The sequence below is a fragment of the Cyanistes caeruleus genome, chromosome 4 (assembly GCF_971803275.1).
Source record: "Cyanistes caeruleus chromosome 4, bCyaCae1.hap1.1, whole genome shotgun sequence".
In the NCBI taxonomy this organism is placed as follows: Eukaryota; Metazoa; Chordata; class Aves; order Passeriformes; family Paridae; genus Cyanistes; species Cyanistes caeruleus.
The window spans coordinates 27,542,178-27,564,202 of record NC_141704.1 but is presented as its reverse complement, the minus strand read 5'-3'; the positions used below and the strand labels follow the sequence as shown (position 1 = coordinate 27,564,202).

The following is a 22,025-nucleotide window of genomic DNA, read 5'->3' as shown; positions in this document are numbered from 1 at the left end:
AAAAATTTTGTGCAGCCTGAAATTCATGAGAATTATTAATCTATGCTCTGAGCCTGGTCCAGGACTCATTGAAAGAGGAGTATGTGAAAGTTTGACCTTGTGAGCAATCAGGTGCAATTTCTTAGTTAAGCAGCAGAACTGGAAATGGTTTTGTGTGGGGAAAAAGAGATATTAAAGGGTTTTTTTGGTTTTGTATTTTTTGGTTTTTTGTTGTTGGTGGTTTTGTTGTTTAGGTTTTTTTTTGTTTGGGTTTTTTTTTTGCTTTATTATCTTTTTTCTTTTGTATCTATCCTTATTCTTTTTTTATATAAGCTTTTTTTTAGTAGCTAAGTATCAAGTATTTGTGTGCCTTACTAAAACAGTTTCTGGTTGTTGGGGATTTTCTTGTCTTAGGAAATATTTCAGAATGTGAGTCACTTGCCTACCTTCAGTTCACCAGCAATTGAAAGTCACATTCATCGCATCAGTGGCCTTTCTCAGAAGTTTATTTATCTCAATGATGATGTTATGTTTGGGAAGGATGTTTGGCCTGATGATTTTTACAGTCATTCTAAAGGTCAAAAGGTAAGCTGTTATGAAAAGGTATTTTAGCAAAAGTAGAACTTTTCTACTCTAATGATAAGAGCCAAAGGAATGCTACTTTGAAAGGGAGAGCACTCACTCCCCCTTTTATCTCTAAAGGTTCATTGTTCTTACCTAGAGAACTGTTGGCTGAGGTTCAGGGTGTGGAAGGCTCTTCCCTATATTCCTATGTGTGCTGTGTTTGTAGGATTACTCTTTTTCATGTTCACTCCTACATTTGGGTGGTTATAATGGTTCCTCTGTCAGGATTCACTTCAGTTTCAGTGTTATTCAATAGTTCTCCTACTTCTGTTGGTGTAAGACTGATGTGGTGTTCGGCAGTTACCAGTCTTCCTTCCTTGTAAATTCTTTTTGTTTTGTGGGAAATACTCTAAACAAACAAGAATAAGCTTTTCTGTGGGAACACTGAAGTCAAATGACATTTGAACTGGTCTAATGTTGAAGTTTACCGTTAATTGCCTCTCTTCCAGACATCCATAATATCTTTTCCCAATTTGTATATGACTATATATGTATATATATATATATATACATATATAATTTTTTATATAATCATATATATATATCTACTTTAGATACAGTTGTTTGCTAAAATAATATATATTGTTCCACATTGATGAATGTAAAATAATTTAGTCTTTCAACAAGTCCATTATCAACAGCTGGGGTTTAAGCAAGGAGAGCAGGCTGAGGAAACATTAGCAATAGTTACACATAAACACTGGCTGCCAACTAGTGAAATGGATTTTCATCTATTAGCTTGATCTTGAAGAGTGACATGGAGGAAGGAATTGAAGATTTATATATTATTATTTCTATTAAAGCAATGGGTACACAAGGCACCACAGACCAATAAATTAAGAATTTTGTGCAGGCAGATGTGCACCCTTGAACACAAATACAGAAGGGTTGAGCATAATTAGTTACATTAAAATACTTGCTTCCCTTTGGAAGGGATAACATTTACTTGACAGACAATGGGGTCTAAATTCTATTTGTAAAGTTCTGTGAAATCTTAAGGCACTGTACATAGGGAGACATTATTGTAAGTCTCCATATTCAAAGAAACAAGCTCAGCTGACTTCTATTTGCCAGTCCTTGTCTCAGACTGTAATGTTGTTCCAGGTGTACTTGACTTGGCCTGTGCCAAACTGTGCCGAGGGATGTCCTGGCTCATGGATTAAAGATGGTTACTGTGATAAAGCCTGTAATAACTCAGCATGTGATTGGGATGGAGGTGATTGCATTGGTAAGACAGCAATGTTGAATTTAGGAAAAGTGTACTGTTTGTTTTTTCTTACAAGAATAATTCTGTAGCTTGTCTTTTTCACATAACTACAGGATTTGCCTCCTTTAGTAATTAAAAAATACCAAAAAAGTTGACTTACAAATTAAAACCTTATTTCTTGCAAACTACAAATTTCTGTGGAAAATGAGAAATAGTAGGGCATAAGGTAATCTTTCTTTAGCTATCAAATTTGACTAGGTGAAAGAAGGGATTGTGAAATTTAAATTACTATATGTTAATCATATACAGTATTATATATTATTTGGATTCAGAATCCAAATAATAATGGCTTGTGAAGCTGCACTGTTAGTTCCTAGATGAAATTTTCAGGTCTGCAGTGTAATAAAATGAGGTGGTATTTTATTCCTCAGAGGAATAAAATAATTTTATTCCTCAGAATTGAGGCCTCAATTCTGGTTTGAGGAAGTGATACCTTTCTAGGAGGCTGTAAAGTCCAGACTGCAAGCACAAGGAGTAGTAAATCAGTTTTCTGCCTGCCTTTTTGATGTTAAGACAAAATATGTTGACACTTTGATTCCTAAACATTTACACTGAGTGTAAAGTCTATAGTATGCACAAACTCACAGAAGTCTAGTTAGGATTTGCTCCTTTTTAATTTCACTGATGATTATTTAGTCTTCAGTCTAGCTTTAACATGGTGGCCTAAATGTGCCTTTCTTCAGTTACTTGAAATTCTTACTTCTGGTGGGTTTGTTTTTTCTTTTTCCTCTAGGTAACAGTGGGGGTAATCGCTATGTTGCTGGTGGAGGTGCAGTTGGAGGTATTGGGAATGGCCCACCATGGCAGTTTGGAGCAGGAATAAGTGGTGTTTCATACTGTAACCAAGGTTGTGCTAATTCCTGGCTAGCAGACAAATTCTGTGACCAGGCCTGCAATGTCCTCTCGTGTGGATTTGATGCTGGTGACTGTGGCCAGGGTATGTAAAATGCATTGCTGATAAACTTCCTGCAGGGATTCTCTTGAATTTCCTGACCTTTCTTGGTTCATCATTACTCTCAGATCAGGTTAAGGTGTTCTGTACAAGCATCTTTATCTGACTAAGGACAATTGAATTGATGATACCTGCAGCAGTTAAAAAGTTTAAAGAGCCTCTCTGATGCTGACACTTCAAGTCTAGCTCTGGGCTCTTGCCAAAGGCTACTTTCAGTCACAAGTGAACTTGTCTGAAGTTCATTTGGATATGAATGATTAGCAAGGAATAAACAAAGTGATTGAAAGTGCTGTCTGGTATATGCAGGAGAAGAATTTGTCCTGTTTGGAAGAGCAGAGGTTCCTCTGCATTTCAGCTGGGGCAAATGGGTTTCTGGTGATTCTATTGCTAGCAGTGAGGTTTTGTTCATCTGGGAGATGACAGATAGTCTGTGTTCTGCTGTGGGAGTCAGAAGTTCCTTTCAGCCTATCTGATTTTGAAAATATCAAATCGAAGTGCATCACTGTAGTAGGAACTCCAGCTGTTGTAACATTGCTCTCCTAAAATGGGGCAAAAATGTAATATGGGCAAGCTACTTATGACTGATACATAGTTTTAAGTGACATGATAATAAGACATTTTAAGCTCTTCAGATAGAGACTGAGTGATGAATTATACTGGCTTTTAGAATTAGCATGAGTAGCTTTATATATCAGAGTATGTTCTTGTCATCCATTATTGAAGATATGTGAGCAAGAAACTGGAAACCAGAGTAAGTGTTCTTTCACAAAGCTGTCTCCCTGTTAATATAGTGACTGTAGCTGGGTATATTACTATTGAAAAAAGAGTCAAAGATAAATGTCATGCTGAAAATTGACAGAAATTTGTTTTATTTTTTGTCTGGGTTTCTTTTTTTCCCAGATCACTTTGAAGAGATGTACAAGGTGATGCTTCAGCTTAATCAGACCTACTATGTTGTTCCCAAAGGTGAATGTCTGCCCTACTTCAGCTTCAGTGAAATAGCCAAGAAAGCAACTGAGGGCTCATACAGTGATAATCCAATTATCCGGCATGCTTCAGTTGCTAACAAATGGAAAACTATCCATCTAATCATGCATAGTGGCATGAACACAACTGTGATCTATTTTAACCTTACATTCCTAAATAAAAATGATGAAGAGTTTAAAATGCAAATAGCTGTTGAAGTTGATACTAGAGAGGAACCAAAACAGAACACAACTTCCATGCAGAAATCTAACTCTGATTTAAAAAGTGTAACATCAGTACCAGAAGCTGAAATGATATTTGAGGATATTCCAGAAGAGAAACGCTTTCCAAGAGTCAAGAGACGTCGAAATGGCACAAAAGAGAGTGTACCTGAAGAGCTGATAATCCCATCAGTAAATGTGTCTCTTCTTCCTGAAGACATCCAACTAGCACTGCAGAAACTGGACTTAAAACTAATAGATGGTGATATAACTCAGAAAGGATATAACCTTTCCAAGGCTGCTCTCCTAAGACCTTTCCTGTTTTTGACCACTGCAAAGAGTATTGTAGGCCTGGAAAAAAAGGGTATGCATAATCATTCAGAAGATCAGAAGAACCAGAGCAGCAGGGAGAAGCCTTATAAAGATGTAAATGATGGCAAAATAAAAACAGTAAAAGCAAAGGAAGAAGTTTCTTCGAGGCTTATGGGAACAAAGGGGACTGTTGTGACAGTGAGCACAAATAAACATATTTATAAGGTTCAGCGTAAAGCCACACTTCCCTCCCAGAGCATGGGGAAAAAAAATGAAACTCGAGAAAAAGTATTGAATGCACTCATATTAAGGGAAACACAGAAATCAAAACATACTGAGAATTTTGATACAGGAGAAGGTGCACAGGGGATGGAAGGAGTAAAAAGGCATGAGCAGGTGGATGCAAATATAAAGGAGGGGGTAGTGGGAAGAAAATTACAGTCTTATGCTGGAAGTTACCAAGGCTTTTTGCCATGGGAGAAAAAGAAGTATTTCCAAGACCTTCTTGATGTGAGTATCTTAATGTCATTCCTTATTGGAATAGTTGCATGTTTCTGCATTTATTGGAGTACTGTTAATATGATTTATACATTTGAAATGTACTTTGCCTTTGAGGCAAATGCTGGGATTTTTTTGAAAGATACTTTTCACATAAAACGTGATTTGTTTATGATTTGGGTCTCTCTTACCTAGATGGTAAAAGTCAAATAGCTATTTCTGTTCCCTTTATACTATCTTTTCTTGGTCAAATTCATTTTTTGTTCATTGTATGTTGTCACAGGGCTATTGCTCAGACACATGTAGCACTATAACAGAAAGCTTAAGTTTTGTTTTGATTGCATTTATGCAGGTATGGATTCAGTTTATGTTTAAAAAATGCAGAAAATAGGTATAATGATAAATTCTAAAAGCTAAATTGAACATCTGGAAAGATTTTGCTTATCTAGATTGTGTCAAGAAAATGTGTAGGAAATTTCCTCTGCTTCCATCCAAAGCATTTTGGTAGTTTTGAAAAGCTCTAGAAGAGAAGATACTTAAGTTGGTAGCAGCTGCTTTGCCCTATTTCACGTAGCAAAGGGCTATGTTTTAAAAAGACTATCTCTCTCGGTTCATCTGAGATTGAATTTTGCATGATGAATCTTTATATTCATAGGATTTCTATTTATCAAATATGGATGAATGATCTGAAAAATAAAGGCAGTATTACAAATAAATCTGATGGCAAATAGGGTCCTTAGTGTGTATGAGGTTTCAGAGCACAAATATCAAGGAAGCTTTTTATAGAGTAGTTTCCTCAAAGCATGAAAGCTTTAAGGAAAAGCTTATTTTATTTCTTTTTAAAGGAAGATCTAAGGAATATGAAGAAAAATATTAAAAAATTCTCTTCCCATTTTCAGATATGGAAGGAGTTGACAGCTGGATGAAATGTCATTTCTCCTGTGTGTCTTGTGTTTTCTGACTTTTTCAGTAAAGTAACCTAGATTTATGCCTGTCCTGCTCTTTAGGAAGAAGAGTCATTACTCAAGCAAATGTCATACTTTACTGAAGGTAAACATTTTGGAAGGCAGCTGAAAGATACATTTGCTGATTCCCTTCGATACGTAAATAAGCTGTTAAACAGCAAGTTTGGATTTACATCTCGTAAAGTCCCTGCTCATATGCCTCACATGATTGACCGTACTGTTATGCAAGAGCTCCAGGATATGTGAGTGTGGTTTTGCTTGGAATAATGTAAAACTGTGGGAAATTCTGCCTTTCTGTTGCTTTGCTGTAGCCACTTCCAGTGTGTTATTGGGTACTCATTAAAATTATATTTTAGAAAAGGAAATAAGAAATTTATTACAACATGATAGTTGAGATACGATGAGATTTTTGAGACACTTTAGAAATTCTGGATAAGAAATTATTTTTAGGTAAGGAATGTTTTCTTCAAGGAATTAGAGGGCTAAATGTGTTTTCATTCCTATCTAGGTTTCCTGAGGAGTTTGACAAGACATCATTTCACAAAGTGCGTCACTCTGAAGATATGCAGTTTGCTTTTTCATATTTCTACTATCTTATGAGTGCAGTTCAGCCACTGAACATCTCTCAGATCTTTGATGAAGTTGATACAGACCAGTCAGGCATCTTATCTGACAGAGAGATTCGCACGTTGGCCACAAGGATCCATGAGCTACCACTAAGTTTGCAGGTACTCTTTCCTTACTGATTAGCTTTTAGAGCAGTTTCAAAGTCCAAAATGGTTAAAATAAAACGAGTCAAATTTTTATCCTTGCCTGTAGTGTCAGTAACATTTGGGTAGTTTTAAAATACTACCTCAAAAATACAGCATTGTGTTTTATTTACCATTGTTTGATTGTTTTTTCTGTGGAATCTGCGATTAAACTGAGTTCTAGCAGCTTCAGAAAATTGTTCACTGCTGTCTGAGTTCAAGAAAACTGTGTTTGTCCAAAAAAAAGTTCACTGCCAAGAGTTGGATCCTGCTGTGCTTACTGCAGTTTCTGCACATAGTAAAAGATAGTTCTTGCCCTGAGGAACTTGTGGCCTAAAGAAAGAACAGAGAAAAAGGATAGCAAGGAAGTCATACTAGTAAACAGTATGATCATATACAAAGATTCATACTTCTGTTGCTCATGCTTCTGTTCTTCCAGGAACAATAAGCAGAGACATGGTTTTTGTAGGACTTGCATTCTTCAACATACAGGTAGAGAACAAAGTAATGGTTTTGCTTTACAGAGAGAAAATGACACAAACCAATGAAACAATTTGTTTGTGACACAGGGCACAAAATCGATGATGTAGTCAGAACACAGCCCTGCTTTAGTGTGTTCCTGGCCTGTACCTTAGTCAGAAAACCTTCCTGGCCCTGCAGTCAACTTTTCTGTCTGCTTGGTTTGGAATTTAATATGCCAGTGTTGATTTGGGAATACTGTACAGTCCTGATGTTGCTAGTAAAGATGTGTTTTTAATACCTTATCTGGTCTCAATTAAACTTTGTACTGAATATTTGCTTTACTTTATAGGGAGTCCCACTGACTCAGCAGTTACTGAAATAGGGTCTGCTGAATATTAAGTCTTCTCTTGTGGACAGTAACATGGAAATTTGTTATGTCAATAACATGAAATACATTTGTGTACCCTGGGTTTTTAGAACTATGTCAGTGAGAAAATCAGTAGGATTTTAAACGCTTTTTCCCCTCCCCCCTCCTTTCTTTTTGTTAGGATTTGACAGGTCTAGAACAAATGCTAATAAATTGCTCTAAGGCTCTCCCTGCCAACATCACTCAGATCCATGTCATTCCTCCAACTCAAGAAGCATATTATGATCCAAATCTGGTAAGAAACATTGATCTTAAAAGATGCTTATTTTCTTTCCTGAGTATGTATTTACTTTACTTCAAAAGCTGGTTTGATTTCTAAAAGGAAAGTATTTACAAAAATTACTACTTGTATCTACATGAAGTGTTACAAAATGAAAATTTTATAGGCTGCTTCCTAACTTACTAACCCTTAATTTTCTTTAAAAGCAGAGAAAAGCTGAGATTTAGGATGTTATTATAATTGGGATTTATAAAGTCATCCTGTTAAGAAAATTTACTGTTCTGAACCAAAAAGACAGTAAGCCCAATACCTCTCTGACTAGAACTTCCTGCTAAGTCTTTATCTGAATTATAACATGTATTCAAAAAAACACCCTAAAATCCAAAAATCTCTGTTGTACAGAGATTGCCTGGCCAGTTTTACTGGTGGCCTTTGTCAGACGAACATCAGACGGCTGTCAAGTGAGTTAGAATTCTTGAGTATTTTACTGAGAGTGAAGTTGGAATGTTTTTGCCAAAAAGTAATCTGTATTTTTCATATAGTATTTGTAAAATAGGAAGTTGTGATGTTATGCACCAGTATTGTTTTGTTTTTTCCCTCCCCAGTTGATAACAAAACTATTGCTTTGGATTCCAGGAGAGTTAAATATGCAGGCCTCTCTAGCTGTAATACAAGTTTTCTTACAAAGTACACCTTTATAACACTGTAATTTTCAGTAACCTATAATCTAAACAGCGTTTTCTTCCAGCCTCCAGTAACCAAAAACCTAGTGACTAATTGCAAACCTGTGACTGACAGGATTCGTAAGGCTTACAAGGACAAAAACAAATACAGGTATGTTGTGGCAGTTCTGTGAAAAGAAATGCTTGGTGTTGTAAAGCCATAGGAGGAGGGATAAATACATACACAACCCAAGATTGCATGTGTGTGCTAACAAGTCTTAGCTGAAGCCTATTTTGACAGTGGAACTAAAGAAACATATTGTTGTTAACTTATGTATGTTTCATTGTGCAGGGTGATGTGGGTTTTTTTTGAAGTTTTCTTAGTAGACTAAATACTTCCATGTTACTTGTGTCATCTTGGGCCATTTCCTACTTTGTATTGTACAATGCTAAGCCCCAGAGTATGTCTGGATGGCTAGAATGAGTGCAGTTCAAGTGGCATATAGAGAAGGAAACAGCCTTCCTGTAACTAGAAGATGTAAATCTACTTCATCCTTCCTTCTACTGAAGCTTAAAAAGAGAAAATAACAGAAAAAGCATTTTACTCTTAATTACCTTGTACTGTGTACCTTTCCTGTGAGATGGAGGGGTGACAGTGGTGTGAGCTTTGTAGGTGGAGGAGGGTCTCAGGTGAGACTTGAAGAAGTCTTCAGGGTGCTTTCTTATATTAAGTGAAGAGAAAAATTTATGTGTGGTATCTACCACTAGTAAGACTGTTAACTTGGAGTCAAATGCTCATATTTTATATGCTTTCTCTTAGAATCCAGGTCTATGATTGATAGGTGGTTACTAATAAATCTGCAGAAAAGTGGTTCTCTGCAAGAGCAGTAGCTGAAAAATTTAAATGTATCAATAGAAAGCAAATGGCAAATTTTAATGAAGGCTATCCAGTCAGATTAGAAATGTTGCTCAATAATGTTAAATACAAGATTGATATTTACTGAACCAGACTTTAGGCTGTTTTATTAATTTATAAATTTTATTTCAACAATAAGGTTTGAAATCATGGGAGAAGAGGAAATTGCATTCAAAATGATTCGCACAAATGTTTCTCATGTAGTTGGTCAGCTGGATGACATACGAAAAAATCCCAGGTATCCTGTTTCATGATTTGTGTGAAGTTGTGAGCTGGTTTTAATTTTCTGGTTTGACTCTTTAAACTTTTTTTGTATTTATAAGATAATTTATTGTCATGTATTTCTAAATTGTGTGTTACAAGGTAAGACAAATTTGAACCAAAAGTACTTCAGATTTTTTTCTGTTTGACTGAATCTGACGCCTCTATTATGCCAGGGGCTATGTCAATAATTTGTTACATTTTTATTTATCTAAAATTTTTGAAAACTTAGAAACTTCAGCTATTTTTTAAGCTTTCGTTTTTGCCATTCTAGAGGGCATACAATTTTTATTGCAGGCAATTTTATTTTAAAGGAAGAACTTTTTGACCTGCTTTATGCAGGTATTTTATATTAGGAATTATGTGTGGATTATTTTGTTACTAAATCAGTTTTGCATATTCATTGTGCTTTCAAGCTCTTTTACAACATGGAAAGAATCTTGCTTCTGTCTTCAGAAAACCAGAGTTTTCTGCCAGTTTAATGAGTTTGGCTGCAAGAAGAGGTCTGACAAGTGTTAAAAGGCAGAGCAAGGAGGAAATTAGAACCAGGTACCTTGGGCCAGGGAAAGTGAAGCCTCCTCTTTTGGTGACAGAAAGCTGTTGGGTAATCTCAGCTGCCTGTAAAGCTGTAGCATAATTTGTATTTGTAGATAAAGAGTAGATTTCTACTTTCCTCTCAATACTGTACTACTTTTTCTGGGTTATTTATTCAGAAAGGGAAATGTCTTGAGACATTTTTCAGCTGAAGGTGGTTTGTATCTATTGCGGTTCCTTTCAAAGAATGCCTTCTGGCCACATAACTCCTTCATTCCAGTTTCCACAATGATCCATCTTAAAAGAAAAGTAGGCAGTGCTCTAGCTCATCCTGCTGCTTCCTTTCCCTTCTCTATTTCTTTGTCTTCTAGATAGGAGTTGGTTTTTTTTAAAGGTAGGGGAGATTTCAAGTCTTGTTAGGCTCAGAAAGGCCTGAGTTACATAAGTTTCTCACCTTCAGTATTCACAAAGTGAGAAGTTGATTGCCTGGGCTCTATTCCTGGGAAGTACAGTGCACAACTGTATTCATATCTTGCTAACAAAGGAGAGCTGCCATAGTTATGTAGCCATGTAATTTCCTCCTCTTTGCCATGTTTTCCTTGCATACAAACCAATAACTATAATGAATCTCTAAAAGCAGGTTTTTAGTGCCAGTCTCGGAATGAACTTGGAAGTGTCATTCACTTACTGATCTCCCAGAAATGTTTGGGTTTCACCCTTAAGGCAAAGTGTGTGTTAATTGTCCAGGCATTAATTCTGGAATACCCAAAGGAATATAATGTTTGATTTCTTTTGGATGAATTTAAACAGTCTTTCCATTAAAAATGGGCTAATATTCTCATCAATCCCATACTTTGCTGTGTGTAGCAACCTCTCACTCTGTAAGCTGTATCTCTTTTCGATTAAGCTAAACAGGAATATACACTCTAGGAATACAGCTACTGCATTCCCAGGGCTAATGAGCTGCCAGTCCAAGGGATGAGGTCAGGGATAGTCCAGAGTAAACTCCCAAAATGCTTAGAGCATAGCCATGATTGCCATAACCAGCTGCTTTGCATAGTATTACTTGATACAGGAGATACAGCCTGCTCACTTTTGGAGGGGCATATTTTTTCTTCTCAGATGTAGCAATTTGAATGCCTGGTTATCCCCTGCACATAATTGTCTAGAGCAAGGTTATGCTCGATACAGTACGTTGCCATTCAGTGCTAATTACCTGTGTGGGCTGATTATACAAGCTCCAGAGTTCTGCTTATTTCCAGATTCCTGTGGAAGTCTGAACTTTGCTCTTTGAAAGAGCACACCATACTATAGAGAATACAGCTGACCAGAGCTGCTTATTTACAAAGGTTAGCAGTGACAAGGCATATGTCACCAGATATGATTTCTGCCTCTGGGGAAAATGTAGGGGTCTTGTATCTCACAATATAAATAAAGCACATAGCCTTGCCCAAATGTGGAAAGGGGAATTTTTGTTTTCAAGCACCAGGTCAAAGTGGCCAAGAGTATATAGCAGTACATAGGCACATTAGCTGCTGCCTTAGTTTCAATTAGTTGTAGTAACTTAGTTCCATGTTTCTTATGTGAGAAATAGCTCTCTGCAGGAGCCATTATTGCAAGCATGCTTATTTGGTCACAGTGATTTCCATGTAAATTCTATCCAAATTGTTGTTTGTATTTTGGTTGGTTATACAAGTCTAGCTTTGGATCTGTGATTCAACAGACCAATTTTTATAATGTTCTTAGTAAACCAAAGCCTGGGGACCAAGTTTTGCCCTCTCGTATCCAATCTAATATAATTTTTATGTTGATTTTCTTAAAAGAATTCAGCATGCACATTAAAATATTAATAATTTAGTATGATTCTCTCCTACAGTTGAGCTCACTTTGTTCTTTACGAGACTTTACTCATGATAATTCAAAAGTATAAAAATCCTTACCTGGATTGTAATGCTCTGTTCGATGGGCTCTGGGATGGTGCACACTCTAGTGCCCATTAGATGGCAGCATTATATAACTAGAAATGTGGCCTGTCACTGGATTCTTCTGAGGTTTTGATTTGCTGTCAATCCTAGTGTTCTTTGAATTAAAATAAAATTGATTTAAAATAATGCAACAATAAAAAATATATCTGTTTGGTTTTAAAATTATATGGTTTCAATTTTGTTTTAAAGGGTTATGCTTGTGTTATTGGTTTGGCAATACCTTTGCTATATTATCAAGGAAATACTCTAACAATGTCATCTTGTTTCCTAGAAAATTTGTTTGCCTAAATGACAATATTGATCACAATCATAAGGATGCACAAACAGTGAAAGCAGTGCTTAGGGATTTTTATGAGTCAATGTTTCCCATCCCCTCACAATTTGAACTGCCGAGAGAATATCGGAATCGTTTCCTTCACATGCATGAACTCCAAGAATGGTATGTTCCACAAGTTCTTTTCATATTTCTGTAGTGCAGTAATATATCATTATCTAAGATACTGCTAACAAGCTGGTTTCCCCCCAGTATTGTCATGAAAGAGTTAACAGTGAAAATAGCATGGTAAGATTTGAATGGACTAAAATATGAGGTCTGCAGGATTTGGGTTTTTCTGGTGCTTAGATAGTCATCAACATTTTATCAATTGGTCCTAACCTACTGCAAACAAAAGTTGTTGGTTTATTCCTTTGTTTGGGTTTTTAAAAAATAAAACAGGAATCCTGGCTTTCCTTAAATGTAAAAATAAAACCTCAAACCATTGTTACACTTCTTTCTAAGTGATTTTTTTCAATCTGCCACATAGCAATAACCATCTGGATAAAAAAGATAAATGTGTGTTCACATACTGCATATGCATATGTTCACATATTGCATGATATGTGAAATTTTTGTGTGTTTATCTCCTGCCATTTTCTAAATAACAACTGAAGAAATTGGATTAATTGACTTCAGAAGACAAACAAAATGTTGACAGATACAGTGACAAAAAAGGACACAAAACTAATATAAGTAAACCTGTTGCTGATCAGCAAATCATAAGAAATAGCTGTTAATAAGAATATAGAAAATATTAGAGAAACTGTAGAAGGAATCAGAAGGATTGTAGGTGTGATTGTAGTGCTAGAAGTCCTGCTGTAGTAGTAGCAGAGGGAGCAGGGCACAAACTCATTTCAGCAGTTAGCTTTAGAAATTTGTGCGGGAGGTGTAGACACAGTGTTGGCTCCCTTTTAGAGACCCTCCATCAAGACTTCTTGTAGCTTCAAAAAGACACTTAATTTTGACTTGTTTGTAGCCAAAGATGATTCTACCTGAGTGCACTGAGGCAGGCTAAAGTGCTGGTGGAAATCAAAGTATTTTCAGAATCACGGGACAGTCCAGGTTGGCAGGGACCTCAAAAGATCATCTGGTCCAACATTTCATGGAAAACTGTCTCCTGCCAGCTCTCAAGTGTCCTGGCTACAGGTATACAGGTTTAGCAGGTAAGGGAAATCCAGTTCAGTCAAAAAGGACGAGTGTGACTGCAAAACCATAGTTGTCACAAGTAGATGTGGCACTTGAGGACAGAGTTTAGGTGTGGACTTGGCACAGTTAGCTTAACAGTTGGACTTGATTTTTGAGGTCTTTTCTAACTTAAAAGATTCTATGATCTAGAGCAGTCATATCTTGGAAACTTCTAGTGGTGCAGACTCTACCCTGTCTCTGGGGAGACTGCTCCAGAAATGATTGTTTTGACTGTAAAAAAGATTTCCTTATGTCAAGATGAAACCTCTCCCAGTCCAACTTGTAGCTGTTGCCCCTTGTCCTCTCTATGTGGCTCTTCATGAAGAGAGCAACTACATCCTCTTTTTAGTCACCCTTTAGAACTGCAAAAAACTTCCTTTGCATATTTTGTGGAAACTCTTTAAATATGTGCATTTATGATACATGAAGCTGTTTTTCTCTTTCCTTCTTTCTTTGTCTAGGAGGGCATATAGAGACAAGCTCAAATTCTGGACCCACTGTGTTCTAGTAACACTTATTGTATTTACAGTCATCTCGTTTTTTGCTGAACAGGTAAAGTTAATGTCTTCTTATCAAATCTGTACAACACTTAACAGATTGTGGAATCTTCAGGATAACATTGAATGGATTTTTTTAAATAGATTTGAAGAGTAGCTAGGATTTGCCCTTCATAAAAGAAGTAAAGATGTTACATGACTCATGATTAGGTTGCTTTAATTTTTAAGTCACCGTGTTGAGATTCCTTGAAAAGAGAGTCATGGGGAGAAGGAGAGTGGCACCTTCTCAGGTGCCTTGTGACAGTAAAGTCCATCACCAGTGTGCTAAATTTGGATGCTCAAATTCAGTAATTGTTTTTGAAATTCTTGGTCTGTTAACATGGATATTGGTAGAAGTGTATAGTAAGTTAAGAGGAAGGAAAATCAGTCCAGAAGGATCTTAAGTTACTTGAAGGCCTTATCAAAATTTCTCCCCTAAGTAATTGCAAAGACTTCTACTGAATTCAAAAGGTTTTGAATCTGACTCAAGGGGAAAAAATCCTTGACTTCTGCAAGCTTAAAATGGCTTTCTTGAACATGATTAATCCTGCTAAACTCAGAGGGAGTCAATGGAACAAATCATATGGGTAATTCTTTGCAGGTTGGGGCCTTAAGTAACACTTTCCGTGGTCTGATGAAGAGGGTGTAATTCTTGAAAGGTTGGCTTTTGATTATTATTTTTTTCCCACCTGTGACTTTTGCATGACTCTTTCCCTTGATTTTCAGCCTTTTTTATATATTAGAAAACTCCATTAGTAACTTGGTTTTAGAAGGGGATACTCAACTCAGTGGTATGGTTAGGAATCTAAATACCATTTTAAGATGCCAGCTTTATGCTGATCTATTAAAAATAGAATGTAGTCCAGTGTTAATTTAAATTGACAAATTACCTTTAAGATAATCAGAATAAAGGCATGGTGTATTTCTCACTTTCTGCTTGTATTCTGATTATTGAGAAGTCTAGTGGAAATGTGCACATCTAATAGATGAACTGGAGTGAAAAATGCCTTTCAGGTATAATCAGAAAAAAAAAATTACAGTATTGAGTATTACCATGGGTGGTACAGATTTGATAGTTTCTAGGATGAAAACCTGACCAGCTGTGGACCTTTAGCCCAGCAGAGAACTAGATATTGTATTTTTTTCTCTCCTCAGCTAATTGCACTTAAACGAAAGATTTTTCCAAGGAGAAGGATCCAAAAAGAAGTTGGTCATGAACGAATCAAAGTGTAGAAGAGCTTTATTTTGGAGATCAGTCTACCTCAAGCTGTGATTAAGCATTTTAAGTGTCTCTTTCATAAGTGTCTTTTCTGGTTTGCTGTTTAACTACATTGATATGAAGAAAAAAACCATCCACCAACATTCGAATCTCTGCAGTACTCTTCATGATATAAAAGCTGCTGGAGCTGTGACAATGCAAAATAACAACAACAAATAATTGCAGGACATCTGTACATAGGCAGTTTTCAACAGATCTTACTTTACAGCTCTTAGTTCATGGCCATGTTATCCTTTTTTATAAAAAGGGTTACCTAAACAAATGTAACTGCATTTATTGCAGTGGATGTTGCCAACTAGATAAAATGTTGGAAGGAAAAGTTGTTTGGGATCAGTTTAAGAAGTCCTTGATCTTGCATTCCAAAGCATTTTGCAAATTTCTGTCATTGCTGCTTCTTTTAGCCCTCCGGGGAAAATTGAGAATTATGTAACCTGTCATTTAAATTTAGAATATGTTTATAGATACTGACATTCTTTAAAGCACAGTGACAATTCATCTTCCTATTTGTAGTGTATAATTGGGATTTGAAAGAAAGGTATGCTACTAAAAAATTACATAGTAACAACATCTAATGGTTTATTTGAAAGATATTTTATATCTGGTGTATTATAGTCCAAAGAATACACATACAAAGAATACAAAGAAATTGTGTTATTTCCTGGCTTGATTACAAAGAGAGGGTTGTAATCAAAGGAAAATGATCAAGATAAAATATTTTACAAGCATTGTAAATAAAAAAAGCAGAAGTGCCTCTATATGAGTCGGTAACAGTTTCAAAGTAGAAAAGTATGGGGAGCAGTGTTTCACTTCATAAAACAATATTTCTACCGACATACAAAGCTGTGGTGTTTTTAAATTTAACAGGGTTTGGCCATGTATTTTGCTGAGTTATCAGAGTAGTGTGGGAAAGAGTACTGAGTCTTTTCAGGCAGAAATTTTTGGTGGTGTATCTTCACTTAATTGTATTAGCAGTACTCAAAAAGCATTAATTTTTGTAATCGGATGGTGTACAAAATGTATGTGCATATGTATTGTAAAATACTTGGCTTGCTTTGGAATTAACTAAAACGTGATGAAAGTTTTGTCTGCCGTTTCTGTTTCAAAGTCAACCGAGCTCGCACGTTTTGGTAAATTAGCCAGGTATCTCTTTGAATCTTTATGTCAAAAGCTCTTATTTTTTTTTTTTTTTTCCGTTACCACGTTAAACCCTCCAGCTTTAATGATTTAATAGTAATCTGCAGCACGGCTCCGTTCTCCAAGTGGAATGACGCTTTTGAGAAGCGTGAGGAAGGATCCGCAGGCGGTGCCCACTCCTGAGGGCCGTCCCTGCCGCGCCCGTTCCCGCCCTTTGCCGGCGGCGGGAGGCTCTGAGGCAGCACCGTGCCCGTCCCGTCTGGGGCAGCGGCGGGAGGCGCTGAGGCGACACCGTGCCCGTCCCGCCCGGGGCAGCGGCGGGAGGCTCTGAGGCGGCACCGTGCCCGTCCCGCCCGGGGCAGCGGCGGGAGGCTCTGAGGCGGCACCGTGCCCGTCCCGCCCGGGGCAGCGGCGGGAGGCTCTGAGGCGGCACCGTGCCCGTCCCGCCCGGGGCAGCGGCGGGAGGCTCTGAGGCAGCACCGTGCCCGTCCCGGCCGGAGCAGCGGCGGAGCGGCGTCAGGGCTGCCGGGGCCCGCGGCTCTGGGGCCAGCGGCATTCCCTCTGCTGCAACGGGAGGCTGCGAGGGGCCCTGTCCTGCCGCCTGTGCGTCCCCTCAGGGTGCGCCTGAGGGCCCAAGTCTCCTTTGCTGCTCTGAGGTGGGTCCCCACCGTCAAAAGTCCCACGCAGGAAATTCACACAAGCACCGGTTTATTTAATATCTTTTTGGGGCCGGGTGGAAAAAAAGAGGTGAGTTTCTCTAAAATCATTGTTAAAATACACAGCTGTGGATTGAAGACACAGGTACCTACACTGGATGGGTAAGGGCTGTGTGGGCTTGTGAGGTGGCCCGATTGTTTTACACCTGGCTGAGAAGGACTGAGAAGTTCTACGCTGTAAACTGATTTTTAGTACAATGAAAAGTGTCTATATGTCAGATAAAATAGATGCTTGCAATTCAAAGTTAAAGTGCCTTTGCAGCACAGGGGCAAACACTCTCCTCCTTTACATCATGTCCTCAGCAGTCAGTAGTCAAAAAGCAGATTAAGTCTTGACAATTTCCTCTCATTTGAGGATAATTCTAATGCAAGGGCTTTTGATTTTCTAGTTAATAAGGACATTTGTTTTCCAAGACACTTGTAAAATCTAAAATTCTTCATACTACATAGAGAAGCATCAACCTCAGAAAAAGCTTGGTATTGAAAAGCAGTTTCTTCCTTAGCATAGTGTGGCCATGTTTGTACAGATCCATGGAATTTTGGATTATAAAACATTTTCACAGCTATTGACAAATAAATTAAAAAAACAAAAAAAAACCCAGAAAACACCAGAAATAGGAAACAGGCGTGTGAGAGATTTGATAATTTTGGGGGGACCTCACAGTCCTTTAAAGTCAAAAGATCTTTAATGGAGTTCTCAATTTACATGTGTGAATTTAATTTTCAGGTCTGTCTCTGCCCTGGTTAGTGGAAAACCTACTGATATTTCTAGCTGTGTTGGATTGTGTCTAGAATGAGAGGTTTACTAAAGTATATAAATTAATAATTTTTTTCACAGAGTCTATGTGTAAAGTGTTTGCCAGTGTTGAAATGGCATCACTTACATTACAGAATGCAGAGGCATATTAGCTGTAAAGAAAGATAAATCAAAACCTGGAAGTTTTACAGGACTTTAAAAAATGGCATAAGCATATGTATATTTTTTATTATCATGTGGGATGGCTTGTAGAATCACATTGTTCTCTATGGTTTATCATTTCTCTATTTTGGACAGTAGAATATTGGCATAGCTTTTGGGGAATACAGTATTGGATATGATAAAATGTGTAATAAACCTTATGGAAGCTAAGCTGGCAGACATCTTAAGAAAATGGATATTTATTTTTTTTTCCAGCAGAATCAAGTATGTTTGTAATAGCCCTGGCATTTTTTTAGTATATTCTTAAAAGCATCACTGATGGGTAATGCTGTGGAATACCTCAAAACTAAACCAGTTCAGCACTGTTAAAGAGATACCCTAATAGTATTCATATAAGCATGAAAACATATTTCTTTTCAATTTATTGTGGATGAAGTTAAGTCACAAATACAGTATACTATTTCATCAGGAAAAGATCTCACCATGGCACCATCAGGAAGAAAGCATGGAGGAAAAGCTGGTAAACCAGCACAGGAAGATCAGACCATACCTAGTTATGACTTTGAGGAGGAAAGAAAACTGAGTGGATCAGAGGAAGATATTAGAGAAGGTGTTTATTATGAATTTTTTAGCACATTTCTAAAATGTGAATTTTATTTACTATGAATAGAAAGGAAGAACTTCTGAGTCAACCAGGAACTGAGCAAAACATGGTTTGTAATGCCTGAGGCCACCAGCCTCCTACTGTGTAATTTTGATTGGTAATTTTCAAAATAATACTAATATCTATTTGTGGTTTTTCTTTTTAAAGGTACAGAATTACAGTACCTATTTTACAGTAAAATTCAGACTGGACTTTATAAATTTTTGTTATTTTTAGCTTTCTGATGATTGCTGTATTGTGACTTGGGAATAATGGCATAGCAGTGGACAGGAAAGTAAAATTGTTTGGGACCAGGGTAGAGAACTTAAAGCAGTGCCAGCTCCAGTCTGGCCCTGCAGAATAATTCACTGCCATCTGTCTACTCCAGGCTCAAAGTTACTGCTTGTGTTACTGATGGGAACTGACCATGAGATGTGGTCAGGGAAATGGCATTACAGAAAAGTAATTATACTTTTAGTAACTCAAGCAGCCAACACAAAGTGTATTTTTGTAAATATTTCTATAATCCATCTTATTAAGGTGACACACCAGTAATGGACAAGCATGGAAAGAAAAGACCTCTGGTGACTACTCATGTTCCAGATGATGTGGGGTAAGGTTAGATGTCTGGGGACTTTTTTCAAAATAATCAGGTCTTAAATAGGTACCAACTTCAGTTATTCACAATGCTTATTTTTACTTTGTTTGGGTGATAGATAATACAGTAGTTGTAGGTTAAAAAAAAAAAAAAAGTAGCATTTTAAATAGCAATTCTTCAGTTTCTTTGTAGATACTTTTTAACATTCAGAAAAATTTGATATATTTGCAAGTTCTTACAAATCTTTGTTTCTTTTAAAAGTTTTCTTCTAAATTGTTGATAATTTCATTAAATTCTATTAATTTTTTCCTTCTCATTTTAACTGAAGATTTAGTAATACTTTAAATGATCCAAACACTGCATGAAAAATAAATTATTTCTATGGATAAATTTTAAAAAGTTTAATATTCATGAGCAGAGTAAATCTAATAAAGTATACAATGATATAGTTTTCAAGCAGATTGTATCTGTTGAGTTGAAAAGACTGTTTTTATTGTATTGTAACACTGCCTTGTACACTGGTGTTATCATCTTAAAGATGCTGGAAAAACAACCCTGATATTATTTGCCTTGGATATTTTTACTGTGCCAGTCATGTTAACTGAGATGGACTTGTTTTTTTTGGTGTTCCAAATAGCTTTTTTGTTTTCGTTGTTACAGAAAATTTAATTTACTGACCCCTCACTGAAGACCCTTTAAATGCCTAATAGTGCCTCTTTACTGGAGAGTGAGCTAATAGATTTTAGCTTTTTTTTTTTTTTTTTTTTTAAGGAAATTAGTCTGAAAAAAAACAACCTCTCACAGGAGGACAAAAGGAATATAATTATTTTCTCTTATGGCAGTGGCAGTTATGTCACTGCTTAAAAGTAATAGGCATGTGAATAAAATTATTTTTAAGCATATTCAAGAGGTCTTACTCTAAAGTCAGAGAATGGGCAAATAAAAATTTGAAACACTGTTTTGTAGGGGTGAAGTACAGAATATGTTGGAGAGATTTGGAGGTAAGTACATTTACATTCTAATAAATAATTAAAAAAAAAAAAGTTGCAGAGTTGAAAGTAGTTACTTACCATAAAATAACTTTCAAGACTCACATAAAATGACCAGTTTTTGTAGGATTTTTCAGCATTTCTGAATAAGGCCAGTTTTCAGGAAAAGAAAAAAAAGTTATAGCTAAGGAGAGCAAAGGGAAAGGAGGGAATAATTGCATATTAATGAGTCACAGCTTGTAAGTGTAGATAATTACAAAGGAAAAGGGAAAGATGCCTGAGTACTTTGTATAATCAATTCCAATTTTAAGATGAATTTTAAGACATAGTAAATATATTGTAGAGAAAAGAGACAATAGCAGTTGTCTTTTGGTCTCATTTAACTTTTTGTTACTCTGACATAGAGGATACTGGGGGTGGCAAGACATAAGTGAGAAATAAGGGGAATGTAAATGCTAATATAAACAGCAAAACAGAACAAATAGTTCTAATTCTAGACAAAAAATTTTGTAAGTAAAGTTTTGTTGTGATACAGAATGAGAGAGCAGTCTGTACTTAGCACTTCCAGAAATCTTAGAGAACAGGGAACGGGCAGATAAGAGAATTTCAGCAGTCAGAAGGAATATGAATTTCTAGAACAGCCAGGTAATGAGGGTGAGTAATGCCAGTCATCCAGTGAAGAGAGATTTGCCTGTGTCACTTAGCAGGATTTAGTACAGTCATAATCAGATCCTCAGGTGACTTCACCTAGTTATATTACCAGCTAAATTCTAGATAGTGACAGATTAGAGAAAAAAACACTTTTAACTTGTAAAGAATGTACAATACCTATCACAGAGTAAGCAAACATCAAAAAGCCATGGAAGGAAGGGAAACCATCTTAATGCCAGCATTACACACTCAATAACTGAATAATACTTTCATTCTAAAAGAAATCTGTACAGAGTCATTGCTTGCATGTCAAATTTAAGGTGAAAGAAGACCTTAAGTAACTCTTTAATCCACAAATTAGGACTTTTGGCTGTCACAAAATTACATATTTTGTATTACATATTAGAATGATTTTAGAGATCTGGCCATTCAGATAAGAGGAGGATTTCAATTCTAAGAAGTTATGATTGCTTGTAATTTTAGACTCAAAAAAGGGAAGGATGGAAGGAGGGAAAGTGAATGCATCAGAGACAGGATTCTGTCTGCACAAAAGAGTGGGTTTGGCTTTAGCAGAGGCAGATGCCTCAGCAAATTAGAGAGGTTAGACAGATGTTTCCTGAAACCTACAGTGAGAAGGAAAAGAAATTTACTTTTATTATTAATTTAATCTCTTTATCTATATGTTTATTAATCTTAAGCTGTGAATTGATAAATCTCCAAATGTAAATTGAGGTGAAACAAAACACAGTAACTTGTATTAATATTTAAAATGTACTGTCTCTCTGAAGTATAAAAATATTCATTCAGTATGTTCACAGGGATAGTAACCACATGCTAACCTTAATTTATGTCTGAAATTCAATAAATTTGCATATGACTCTGAAACAAGTATTGGTTAGGGCATGTGAGGGGCATAAGGAAGCAGCATTCACACAGTGCCACCAGCAGGCTGAGGGACACTCACCACATCAAATCACAGGAGCTTCCTGTCACTAGAACACATCTCATTTGCTTCTCCAAAGGGTAACTCCTCAGCCTTTTCACACATGGCACAATGTA

At 36.6% G+C, this 22,025-nt stretch overlaps 2 protein-coding genes and 1 long non-coding RNA gene across 10 annotated transcripts in view; 2 read left to right on the top strand and 1 right to left on the bottom strand.

Annotated features, from left to right (window-relative positions):
* The window catches only part of GNPTAB (N-acetylglucosamine-1-phosphate transferase subunits alpha and beta), a 37,875-nt gene extending 21,477 nt beyond the window's left edge, over window positions 1-16,398 (top strand). The window contains exons 10-23 of one of the 7 annotated variants that reach the window (XR_015286293.1): window positions 394-564; window positions 1,708-1,831; window positions 2,604-2,807; window positions 3,723-4,831; window positions 5,827-6,026; window positions 6,293-6,512; window positions 7,544-7,657; window positions 8,391-8,476; window positions 9,360-9,458; window positions 9,898-10,030; window positions 12,272-12,439; window positions 13,963-14,053; window positions 14,639-14,696; window positions 15,193-16,398. Coding sequence is in view for 2 of the 7 variants with exons in the window: in XM_086887115.1 (XP_086743241.1) it covers window positions 394-564; window positions 1,708-1,831; window positions 2,604-2,807; window positions 3,723-4,831; window positions 5,827-6,026; window positions 6,293-6,512; window positions 7,544-7,657; window positions 8,391-8,476; window positions 9,360-9,458; window positions 12,272-12,439; window positions 13,963-14,053; window positions 15,193-15,270 (2,664 nt within the window). In the remaining 5 variants the exon portion in view is untranslated. Of the gene's footprint in view, window positions 1-393; window positions 565-1,707; window positions 1,832-2,603; window positions 2,808-3,722; window positions 4,832-5,826; window positions 6,027-6,292; window positions 6,513-7,543; window positions 7,658-8,377; window positions 8,477-9,359; window positions 9,459-9,897; window positions 10,031-12,271; window positions 12,440-13,962; window positions 14,054-14,638; window positions 14,697-15,192 lie in introns of all 7 variants that reach the window. The other 6 variants (XR_015286292.1, XR_015286295.1, XR_015286296.1 and 3 more) reach the window with 6 other exon arrangements.
* Window positions 697-16,729, bottom strand: LOC147653507 (uncharacterized). The gene is made up of 3 exons (XR_015286297.1): window positions 16,514-16,729; window positions 11,956-12,094; window positions 697-952 (listed from the first exon to the last, which is right to left on the bottom strand). It is a non-coding gene; the product is annotated as an uncharacterized LOC147653507 (long non-coding RNA).
* Window positions 16,667-22,025, top strand: part of SYCP3 (synaptonemal complex protein 3) — a 9,688-nt gene continuing 4,329 nt past the window's right edge. Inside the window, exons 1-4 of one of the 2 annotated variants that reach the window (XM_086887121.1) lie at window positions 16,667-17,106; window positions 18,555-18,695; window positions 19,269-19,341; window positions 20,293-20,327. In XM_086887121.1, coding sequence (XP_086743247.1) covers window positions 18,569-18,695; window positions 19,269-19,341; window positions 20,293-20,327 — 235 coding nt within the window. In that variant the 5' untranslated portion in view covers window positions 16,667-17,106; window positions 18,555-18,568. Of the gene's footprint in view, window positions 17,198-18,554; window positions 18,696-19,268; window positions 19,342-20,292; window positions 20,328-22,025 lie in introns of both variants that reach the window. The other variant, XM_086887122.1, reaches the window with a different exon arrangement.